The following is a 12,660-nucleotide window of genomic DNA, read 5'->3' as shown; positions in this document are numbered from 1 at the left end:
TTTCTGAGCCTATAAAGCTGCACGATGGAGAGAAATGCAAGTATCTACTGGAACAATAAAAAAAACGCCCCGACCAAGGAGTGGGAAATGATCTATATATTTGCATTAATTAATAGCTCTGATAGATTCACCTTTAACCTTTTAATGCATTTACTATTTCATCCTTTGAGTTATCAATAATTTTAACTTTATTTCATTATAATAATATTTTATTAAGCTTCTTTGGTTTTTCTACCAGAAATTTATTTTCACGTGCACAGAGGAAACTTGTAGTTAAAAGAGGAACAGGAGCTTATCTTTTGTCCAAATAATTACAAATTCCTTGAGACATGTAGTCCCTCCCCCATCAGTGAATATTTTCCTGTTAATCAAGCCAAAATGTCTGAATGCTGCTTAAATATTAGTGTAACCCCAGAACCAGATCAAACAAAGACAGCAGCGGGGGAATGGAGGAGGGAATAATTAAAAATCAGGGGGGTGGGTTCCAGAAGAGGAGATGAGAATGAAGGGATGAGGAGGAGAGAAAGGGTTGGGGGTGGGAGTAGTAATTGTGGGGGCTGTATTTTATAGGACAATAAAGGTGAAGAATAAGAACAAAGAACATTAAAGAGTACGAGCGGCATACAAGGCAGACGTCTAGAATCTAGACAAAAACATGTCAGACATGGCACATCCTAAACCTGGTGATGGAAAAAGAAAACCACATTAAAAGATGAGTCAAACATTATTCTAAATCTAACCTACAGCTAAGAAGAATAAGTAAAAAACAAACAAAGCTCTGTCTATCAGCCCTATCTGGCTTCATACTTTCCTGGGGTCAAATTTCTTCATGCAACAAAACAATCAATCAATCAATCAATCATATAGATGGAGTGACTTAATGTTTTGCAAATACTGACTGCACATAGAGCTCCTCATTCTTTCATTTTGTGTTTTTTTAAACCTTTGCATTGCTAGTCATTTTTATGGACATTTGAATACAGGAAATGCTGCCACAGTTTGTTTATATAGTTTTGAGCCACATCAGTAAAACTATAGTGGAGCTTAGTTTTTTAAACTAATAATCCTCAGCTCTAGACTGACTGAGTACTGATGATCTTTTAATTCCAACATAACAGGCAGCATGTCTTTATGATGACAAGTTCTGACAATGAGTATGAAGCAGGAAATGTGATTGACCATCAGTTATCTCCACACTGACAGTGTCCATGGCTGCCAGCAGGATGAAGATGGAACCGAGGTCTTCACTGATCACTCTCCAAATGTGTTTGTTTTTGTTTCTTTGAAATAATCATCAGCTGTGCTAAACTGGTGTGAAGGAGTGTTTCTAGAGAGTGAAAGAGGAGTGGCCAGTCCAGTGGTCATGCTATCAGTGCATTCAGAAAGTATTCAGACCCCTTCGCTTTTTTTTGTTCTGTTATGTTGAGCCTGATCCTACAGTAAAAAAATATCATGTTTACATGTTTATTTTCTTTCATCTACACTCAGTACCCCATCATGACAAAGTGAAAATAGAATTTTAGGGTTTTTTTTACCTGTTCACCTGTGGTAAATTTAACTGATTGGATAAGATTTGGAAAACTGATAATGTATTTCAGAGAAAAAAAAACAGGCCATGAGGTCAAAGGAACTGCCTGTAGATCTCAGAGACAGGATTGTTGACAGGCACAGATCTGGAAGGTTCAAAGAGCACAGTGGCCCCCAGAATTCTCAAATGGATCAACCAGGACTCTTCCCAGAGCTGGTTGCACGGCCCGAACTGAGCAATCAGAGGAGAGGGAACTTAGTAGGAGAGGTGACCAAGAACCTGAAGGTCACTTGGAGCTCTAGAGATCCTGTGTGGAGATGGGACAAAGTTCCAGAGGGACAACTATCACTGCAGGCCTCCACTGATCTGGGCTCCATGGCTATGGTAACATGAAAACCCACTCGGAGTTTGCACAAAACTGAGTGAAATCCAACTGAAGCAGTGAACACAGAAACCAGCAGAGAATTTTCCAATGCAACTGTGTTAAGAATTCACCAGTTTGATAACTTAGCATCAGGCCAGCTTAGTGGCAAAGAGACATGCTACTATCTTGAGAGTGCTGGAAAAGACGATGCACTGCCACCCTGTTTTTCGTTTTTTCAACCCTATACCAAAATTATACGATAAAACGATGATGCCATTTACCTAAGGGAGGCGTTGTTGAGGACACTGACATTAATGTGTTCAACTTCAAATAAAGTTCAGAAGAATAAACACTGACTTTTAAAAAACATTGTTTATTGATCTTTCATTTTTTGATTGTGTAAAGAATTTTTGGTGTTTCAGAATTTATTTCATCCACATATTCTTTGAAGTTAGTTTTTTCCAGGGCCAGTTCTGATTATTAGTGGTTCATGAGAGAGATATCTGATATTTACAACCAACCTGCATTTAAAGTAAAAATGGGCCGTTAGTTTCAGTAATTTTAATATTAGATTGACGATTAATGGCTGAAAGTGAAGTCTTTGCATCAGTGATGTAGAGCCATCTCTCCAGTTCAAACCCCTCACTACTAAAGCTACACTACATCCGATGAATGTACCATTTTCAATAAAAAGGATGAGGAGGAACCAAGCAGTTTGCAAACCTGCAGGAGAGGCAGAAGCAGTTAAGATAAGCTAAGCCAGTGGTTCTCAATGTTGGGGTTGGGACTCTATTTGGGGTTGCGAGACCCTGAGAGGGGGTTTCCAGATGCCTTATAGGAACTAGGAATATTTAAATACTTTACACCAATTTTGCCAACTTTAACACATTTTTGCCACTAAAACCCATTTTTGGTCCATTTTAAACCCTTTCCACCACTTTTTTCTGTCTGTTTTTGTTACTTCTTAATTTAAATCCTAACACTCTTTGCCCTATTGTTGGCTCTATTGACCCATTATTGCCACTATTAACCCCTCTTTAACACTTTTTTTCACCACATTTCACAATTTAACTAGCCCATTTTTGCCACTTTAACCCATTTCTGCCTCAGCTAACCCTTTTTTGCCAGTTTATATCAATTTTTCATCCCATTTTACCAAATTTCCACCTATTTTTTCTACTTTAACGCCATTTCAGCCACTTTTTAAATCCCCTTTTACCACTTCATATACCTATTTTTGCCACTTTAACCCATTTTGGTTATTTTTTTGCCACTTTAAGCCAATTTTTGCCATTTCTAACCCATTTCCGCTCCTTTTACATTCAAATTTTAGCACCTTTCCCATCATTTTGTGCCATTATTAACCCATTTTAGCTTTTTTTAATGTATTTTAATTCTGTTTTAAACAGAAGGATTGGCATTTTTAAGAGGGCTACTTACTGCACAAATGAATTAAAATTTGCATCTTTGATAAGAGTGATTATTATTCAGGTTAAATATAAAATACCACAGCTTAACTTTACAATGGACCATGGTTTTGCTGGTTCCTAGTTTGGCTGGGCCCCAGAAAGCTCTCCCATTTTTGCCCCCTAATGGGCAGCCTTGTCTCCACATGACTATTCTTGAATGTTCATGGCTGAGTTCAACCACCAGTACAGTGGGGGTCTCCGGTCTCTGACACCTTCATTTCGAGGTCGCGGGCTGAAAAGGTTGAGAACCCCTGAGCTAAGCTGCAGTTCATAGGAAAACTATTTTGATGACAACTGGTTATGTCTAAATGTTAAGAAATCAAATGGCTCGCCAGGCAGGGCAGCCGCAGGGATTGAAAAAAAAAATAATAATAACAAAGCAACATGAACACTGAAGCTCTATCGACACTAGAAATGGCCCAGCATGAGCAGTGGGCATCAGGGAGTAATGGGGAGGGTGCATGGCCCATTGGCTTATTCTGACGTCTGGCTAATCAGATAGTGCTGCAGGCGGGACAACAGGTAAAACTGAGAAGAGGTCAAAGACAGACAAAGGCTGATACATCACAGCAGAGCCAGGTGTAGGTTTTGGTATTCATATGTTTTATAGTGTTGGTTAGATAAAAAGTCAATACAGATAATCAGCCCGATGCCCAATATCGGCCTAGATAACCATCCAGGAGACCCCCATTTCAAATTAGAGGGACAGGGGAAGACATTCAAAAAAGAACACTAATTTCTACTCCCGTAATTTCACCCAGATTTAGATTTAGCAAACCCTAAGTTAAAAAAAGAAAGCCAAACATTTTTCCCAAAAGAACAAAAAAAAAATCTAGAAAGCAGGGGTCTCTGAGGTTGTTGACAGGCAGCGTGACACAAACACATCCTGGCTGTGCTCTCTGATCTGTTTTCTGTCAGACAATAAATGTGTCAGGATTTTACTGTACACCTCACAGCAAACACAGGCTGGAAACCTCCATATTCCCTACAGCGTTATCTTTCAAGGCATGTAATAAATGTCTGTGAGGAGCAGAGGGGGAGGGGAAGATGGGAGCCCCCTCCTCTATGAAACATAACAGATTACTGAATGATCTATGAGCATGAATGTGTGTCTGTGTGCCTCTGTCTACACGTTTCACCATCTTTCTTATAAACGTGCGTGTAAATCAGCTCGTGTGTTTGTGCCAAACCTCTGACAGGGTGTTCACATGCAGAGGCCCAGTTCAGGGTTTGTTTATGTCACAATACTTGTGTGCGTATGTGCGTATGTTGTGTGTATTCGTATGTGCCAAACTGCCTGTTAAATGTTTCTTCTTGACTGGAGAGACCCTGAAGTCTGGCACTACATCTGTTCCACTAAAACAGAGGCATATACAACACACGCAACATATTGCAAGCTTATGCTCAGAGACATATGCACATAAATCAAATATTTTAATGTAAAATGAAGCAGATTTGTAAAAAAAAACAAAAAAACAATAATATAACACCTATATATGCCTTTATGCAAACATACAGAAGAAACACGCCCTTCCCCCTCCTATTCTGGATTTAGCATTCATTTAGATGGAACAGTGTTTTCTGCACACACAGACACGGTCAGGGGTTTGAAGATTTGGGTTAATCATCAGAGCTGCCCAAGAGTGATGCAGTGGGAGAAGGACTGATGGGACTGCTCTGACCGAAAATGAGGGAAAGTTAAAAAAAATGCAGTTAAGGGCTAAATGATAATGGAAAAAAAAGAAAAATTACAATTATTTTAGACTCAAACTGCAAATGTGATATGAACTGTATTTAAAGGAATGATCATTTCTATGTCATTCTTCTTCTAAATTAGAAACACATCTACAACAGGGGTGTCAAACTCAGTCACAGAAGGGGCTGGATTCTGGATTCAGGACTAACCTGAGGGCCTAATGGGGTCAACTTTTTAACCAGAAACTGTCAACCTCATTTCACCAGTAATAAAACACAAAAACAAAAACTTAGCAGTGATGATAAATGATTTTGACATTTAAAAAGTTAAAAAGATAAGTTTAAAGGCTCACAATCAGAGAAAAGTAAATTTATTCATTCAAAAAGGTCAAAACATGAAATTTAATTTGTAAAATATTTTTTAAAGGCGAATATATTAGAAATTTGTCATCATGAAATTAAAAGTCCAAATATGATTTAAAATTTTAAATTGTTAGTCTAAAAGTTCAAACTATGGGATTATGAAGTCAAAGTTTGGAGTTGAAAATATGAGATAAAATACAAAATAAGTGGTTAAAAAGGTCAGAATAAGACCTAAGATTAGAATTATGAATATTAAAGCTCAAAATATTACAGGAGAAGTCAAAATTATGAGTTGAAGTGCTCAAAGTACAAAATAAAAAGTAACAGTCCTAAGTTTGAGTCCTAATTGTGAGATGTAGAATGGAAAATATGAAATTAAAACACAAATTAATTTCTTTTCCCACATTCCTGACTTCTTATCTAAATATTTTTACTCCTTACTTTTTCAGATTTTATGACTTAACAAGGATATCTTAAATCATCACAGATAAGTCCACATTTTTATACTTGAGGAAATCTGCAGACCTCAGACTGATGGGCCAGTTGTAACAGAAATATGAGGTCATTTTGCCGGCCGGATTTAACTGCTCCATGGGCCAGATTTGGCCCCCGGGCCTTGAGTTTGACACCCCTGATCTACAAAAAAATGAAAGGACACACAGATAACACATTCTAGGTTTAAGAAAATTGCTCCCTCTGCGATTTGAAATTGCAGTTGGCCATATTTGTATTTAATCTAAATTGCCCAGCCTAAGTCAAACCAGAGTAGAAAAAAAACACTGTAACAATAGAACAAGAATAAAAATCGTTGCATTGAATTAGGGATGCACAAGCACCACCGATTTCCAGTACTTACTTTTGGAAACTCACTGAAACCAAGTAGAAATATTATAACTTAAAAATGCTATTACTGCTCTTAGAATTATGTTAAAGTTTGTTTTATTTTAATCACATGCTCTTTCCTTCTTTTGGCCATTTATCAGTGCAGAGTTCCACTCTCCTCTACTTTCATCATCCTCATTTATGACATAATGAGAGACTAACATCATGCTTTTAAATTACACGGACTATGGTATTTACAGTTTTTCATGAGTACGAATATTTCAGCTTGGTATCAGAACTGATACCTAACAATGGTATCTATGCCTCCCCTCACTGAATAAACAGAAACGGGTGGCACAGCAGAGTTCACGTGTTTATCAACCAAAATGATGACTAAAAATGTTTGTTCACAGTCTTTGTGTCCATGACAAAAAACAGACTAAGACTAACAAAAATAGATCTGTTATGACTGAAGCTTACTAAAAGTAAGTTTAGTTTTTATCAAGATGACTAAAACTAGACTAAAATGTAATGTAGTTTTTGTCACACTTCAAAATCCGTGATGTTTCTCCACTGTGGGTAAATCTGTCAAAAAAACAATACATCTGTAGCTATTCACCCTCTCAGCTGTAGAAAGCAGGGACCCCAGGTTTGGCAGAGCGCAGAGAACACACTACCATGATTTAGTACCAGATTTAGGCAAGAGAATAAATGCTTGGACTAAAAGTAAAGGCTAATGTTTGGAGTTTTCGTCGACTAAAACTAGACTAAAACTATAAAGACTAAATGACTAAATGTGACTCAAACTAAAAGACATTTCATCTCAAGACTAAGACTAAAATTGAAAATACTTGCCAAAATTAACGCTGCAGGTTTCCACATCGCTTCACAGCATGCGACCCAAAGCAGCTCTACCTGGTTGAATCTTTGTCTGGCCGGGTGTGTCATCCTAACAGGGGCCACAGGGGGTCAACATGCCAATGAGCGCCTCTGTAAAGTACTGACTGTTAATGGAGAGCCTCTGACGTTTCAGGTCAGCTGTTCTTTGTAGATAAAAAAAATACCCGAATTGGGATAAAAAAAGTTTTCTGAGTCTGAACTCTAACCTTATGTTAGCTAGCATAGGCAGGTCTATCTTTGTCCAAGTAAATGGACTTGAGCTTGTGCAGAGCTGTTCTACTCATCTGACCACAGGTCACACCAAAGCTTAAAGTCTGAAACCTGCTCAAAGCCCTCATGTTGTCCACCTCATTACTTTATAGGGCTTAGACACCGGTCAGTAAGATCCGATGCTAAAGGTGTTTATTTTCTTTTTCTTTTTTGAAGCAGAGCGCAGGAGCTTCACATACACACAATGATGTTCCTCCTTTCTTGCTCTGACTGTACTGGGATTGGATATAATTATTTTTTAATTATTAATAGCGAGCGGGGCCTGGCTGTAGCCTGCTTGTTGTATATTGAAAAGGCTGTCTTGAGTTGTTCTGTGAAATACTGTCCTACCGTGTGTGTAGATCTGTTTCATTTTTGTACACATCTCTGAACCATGGTGCTTTCATCTAATTAATACTGTGGTAAACTTTTTGACTTTGTCTTTTTTGAACAGGTTAAGGTTAAAAAGAACATTTTCAAACCTGTGTATTTTAGCGTTTATATTATCTTAAGTAAACCTGAGAGCATCATAAATCGCCCTGTTAGATGGAATGCTAATGGGGGGGGGGGGGCACTTATATTGACCAACACTTACACACATACTTGCTGCTACAGCCATGGCTGCCGAGTCGGCCGGCTGCTATTAGAGCCATTTAAGGAGACAGGAGATTGTCAAACATATCCATGCACAGCTCACACAAACACGCACACACACAGGGCTGGGGCCTTGTCATGATGTCATTTCAGAGCTACCTACCAAAAATACTGCCATGATGATATAGAAACAAATCCAGGGAAATGACAGAAGACAAGCAGCCATCACGGCAGTGCCATTTCACTTTCACACATTAGAAAGAAAGCCAACTGAACTTTGTAATTCTCTTAACATCAGTGTAACGCCAGTGATGTAGAGGGCATGCTGAAGAACCTGTGGCACTGTCCGCTGCTCTAACAGTCATGACAAACTTTAATTTCAGAAGAATAGAAGCTTTTACTTCATAAGAGTCCTTCCTGACAGCACAGACCACTGAGATAATACTATAACTATGTTAGCCACTGAGGGATTTGTAGACGGCCTTTTGTTTTCATCTCAAGGTGATTCATGCAACAATCTCATATAAACTACTATAAACTTATACAACCATCTCTGCCACTGTCAGCCTCAGTCAGTCACGCTCCAGGTAATGACCACACATAGTTTACAATGTGAGGAAGGAAAGAAGGAGGGAAGGAAAGAAAAAGGAAGGAAGGAAGGAGGGAAATTAGGAAAGAAGAAGGGAAGGAAGGAAGTTAGGAAAGAAGGAGGGAAGGAAGGAAGTTAGGAAGGAAGGAAGGAAGTTGAGAAAGAAGGAAGGAAGTTGAGAAAGAAGGAAGGAAGGAAGGAAGGAAGAAAGGATGTTAAGAAGGAAGGAAGGAAGTTAGGAAGGAAGTTAGTAAGGAAGGAAGTTGGGAAGGAAGGAAAGAAGGAAGGAAATAAGGAAGAAAGGAAGGAAGAAAGCAAAGAAGGAAGGAAGAAAGGAAGGAAGGAAGAGAGGAAGTTAGGAAGAGATACTGCACAGGACAGTGGTAGTGATGTGAATGTCAAAGTCAAATATGGAAAAAGAAAAATTGCACATTAAAGATTTACCACAAAGTTGATGAAGGTGAAAGGATCTAAAATGTTTACAGACACACAAGCATTGTCTGAAGAACTAGAAATGTCCAGATTAAGTATAGATTTATCTCAGACACAGCAGGTTTTCTGAGTGGAGTTCTCGCAGACAGAGACTCACAGTGAGTAAACACCCCCACCTTGTGACCGCAGGAAAGTCACATCCCCTATTTGACTGAATCTGCATGAACTCTGTTTTTCTGTCCAGACATGAATATGAATGAGATAAGAATATGGTTCAGTAGATTTTATACAAAATTAAGTTTGAAAGTGATTTTCTAAATGTCTGATTTGCAGACTCAAAAGTTTCTACCGTTGAAGCCCAACCTACCTGAAAATAACTCCACCAGTTTGTCATAATGTGGAGGTGAGATGACAAAGAAAGCCTGAGGAAGGTGAGAGTCAGACAGAGACAGAGACACAGTCACATCATTCATCAGTCACATTTTTTTTGCAATTTGAAGATGAGGATTTTCCCTTTGTTGTAATGAATTAAAATGCTTTCAGGATTTTTAAAAGAAAAGTGGAAAAATAAATCAATATAGAGTAAATCTTTTATATTTCACAGTACATCAGCTTATATGTCTTAACATAATGACAAAGGGCTTGTGGAGGAAGACTGATCCTCATGGCCAGCTTTAAAGACTGATGGACTGTGTTGTGAGGAGGGCATCACGTGGCGGTCCAGTGCTGTTTTTATTGTACTACGGAAGCCGTCATTCTTGGGAAACTATGACGGTGCAGGTCCTTGATAAAGAAATATTTCATAAATACTCCAAAACTGAGGTGAGAGAAAGACACGAGAGACAAGATGACTCAAGTTGAGCTGCATACTTTGTCTAGGCTGAGGAGAAATAGTGACATCAACACAGAGAGCGGTTGAAGCCAGATTTCCAACGAAGCCCAAAGTAGTTCACCCTATTATACCTTTTGGTAACCCTTAATCTTGATCATAACTCAAAATATGATACACAGACTCTGACATATGTCTCTGTCTAAGGTTCAAACTGTGAGTAAACGATCCTTGACTATAGGAACAAACAGCATTTTATCCCACTCAGGAATGTGAGTTTAGACTATCAACCCAGGAGAAGAGGAGAGACGCCTAGAGTCTCCACTCCTGACCGTACAGTGGGACCTGGGACCTTGAATTAGCTAACAGAACATCTATGAATCAGTAGAAATATTAAGAATATTGGAAATTTCCTTATCAGTCCTTACAAAAACAAAAAGCAAAGTATTGACAGGGCAATTATGGTGACATGAGTAAAAATCAGCGGTAGCTTCAGCAGGCTTCTTTCACATTAGCTGTTAGCCGCTAAGCTACTGCTATGAATGCAGCAGAAGCTGCACTGCTGGGTAGACCTGAGCAACCGGTTCACTCAGACCGGAAGTCTTGGGTTATCTCGTTGTCCATGCAGAGGAGAAGAGGGAAGAGTCAACTGCCTGCAGCCGGCTGCGGGTGCCTGCCGCCGACTAGTGGTCAGGGGGTGAAATTACACCACAAACTACCGCACCAACAAAGTAAATTATTCATTAAAAATATATCAATACTGCATTTTAAAATATAGATACAGTATTGCGCTGTGAAATATTGTGATATATCAGTGTATTGATACTTTCTAACACCCTAATAGATAAACTAGTCACTTGGCAGTTATTCTGGAAAAAATACTTTCTCAGTGTTAATCAGCCTCATTGAAACAAGCATCTAATTCACAAACACTGGCGCTAACAGCCGAGCACAGTTAGAGGGAGGAAGAGTTTGAGATGCTGATAAAGTCAACCCTCCAAAGTGGCTCACCCTCCGTGGATGAATCCACCGCATTTAGCAGGTGTCAGTATTCAGCCCTGCTACCATCGGTGGGTGCATTAAGAGTTACACTGTTAGCCACACTTTCTTATCTCATATGAGGCCTCCAGGAAAGCAGGGGCCTTAGGCTACAAGTATGCACACATACACATACTGTAGAGAAACCTTATGTTGGTGTGTTACATCGATCACCAGCCAAAAGATGATCCAACATAGAGAGCAACATACAATCACAACCCTTAAAATATAAAATATTATCTTCAGCTCTCACTCGTCCTGTAACTCCTCCAGGGTCGCGATGTGACAGCGAACATCAATCAGAGCAGAAGTTCCCAAAGCTCTAAAGATGATTCTACCATCAATCACCACCTGAGTGTGTTTTTATGCATCTTCCTCTTTGTGTGTGTGTGTGTGTGTGTGTGTGTATAGGTGTGTTAGAGTGTGTGCTGGTGAATCTAGCATCTTAATCGGCTGCTCTTGTTTCTCATTCTGTGTCTGGATCAATACCATAGTTTCAACACAAGACACAAAACAAAATCAATCTAGCTCTTAGCTTTTCTCACACACAGACAGCAGCGAGAAGAGAAGATGTCTGCTTTCAGCTGAAACTATGAAGTCAGTGTGCCTAACACAGCCTCAGCTGAGGGACTTTAAAAAAGACAATCTTGCCCACCTTGTTTCTTTCAAACAGCTCAGTCTGGATCGCTTTGAGGTCGGTGTCAAGTGCAGAGGCGGCCTGTCTGCGTTTTTTTGCCAGTTGCTCCTCCAGGTCCTCAGCCTGAGCCCTCAGCTTCTTATTGTCCCTCTCCAAGGCCAGTTTCTCTGTTTCCAAACGCTCCCTTCGACCCCACTCTGCAGCATTCTCCACCTGCAGCCTCTCCATCTGACACAGGAAGTGGAAAGAAGAGAATGCTGAGGAGACTGAATGGGTATTAGGGGTACAGTTTAACGGCTTGACGGTTAAAGACAGAGCTGGATCCAGTTGAGTTTTTCAGAGATAAACAGATGAGGTCAGTCAGTGAACATGACTAAACCTTTATAAACGGGGAAACACAAGCTCACTTAATCTTTAGTGGAGGAAAATCGCTGCCACATTAATATCTTTAGTCTAATTTTAAGTCTGATTACACTCAGAACACAAATCAACTGTTTTATCACAACTGATCCACAATAAAAGCAGTACAAATGACCAAAACTAATACGAAATTGTTGTGCAGACAGGCTGACTGAAGTGACGTCAGTTCCAGTCAAACATCCTGCAGAGAGAGAGGGACAAATAGATCAAACTTTTGCTCATTGGTTCTTTATCAACTTCCACTTGGGATCAAGAGCTTTGGATCGTGAAGGAAGGAACATACTGAACATATGGCCATAGGTTCAGGGTCTTCAGGAAGAAGTTAGTTTTAGGTTGTTTGCTGTTCTGTGTTGACCAGCCTGCAGCCAGTGAGGCTCTGAACAGAGTTGAGAGCATGTCTCTCATAGCTTATCACTACTTAGGAATAAATTTATTCATTATTTAAAAGAATGTTAATTGAAAAAAGATTATCAGTAATTCCAACTTCTGGTAAATTTGGTGTCCACTCAAGTTATGATTGTTGCTTAAATTCATTTGTACCACGTGGACTGCTGGCCATGGAGAGGAGAGAAAAAAGTCTGATAAAATGATAAAACATCTCACCACTAGGTGGCATCACTGTTTAGTGACTTGCATTGCAGGAGGCAGTGAGAAAATGAAGCTGAGATGAGTTTGCCCACTGTTTGTTTGTTAAGCATAACCTGCAGCAATGTCCATCTTTGCTTCAGGTG

General features: G+C 39.4%; 1 protein-coding gene across 1 annotated transcript in view; it reads right to left on the bottom strand.

The window, feature by feature from the left end:
- ccdc102a (coiled-coil domain containing 102A) overlaps positions 1 to 12,660 on the bottom strand; it is a 94,893-nt gene that overhangs the window by 15,469 nt on the left and 66,764 nt on the right. Inside the window, exon 7 of the mRNA XM_041785674.1 lies at positions 11,528 to 11,737. Within this exon, the coding sequence (XP_041641608.1) occupies positions 11,528 to 11,737 (210 nt within the window). The remainder of the gene's footprint in view (positions 1 to 11,527; positions 11,738 to 12,660) is intronic.

The sequence above is a fragment of the Cheilinus undulatus genome, linkage group 1, assembly GCF_018320785.1.
Source record: "Cheilinus undulatus linkage group 1, ASM1832078v1, whole genome shotgun sequence".
Classification (NCBI taxonomy): domain Eukaryota; kingdom Metazoa; phylum Chordata; class Actinopteri; order Labriformes; family Labridae; genus Cheilinus; species Cheilinus undulatus.
The sequence above is the reverse complement of the archived record's forward strand: the minus strand, read 5'-3'. Positions and strand labels throughout refer to the sequence as shown.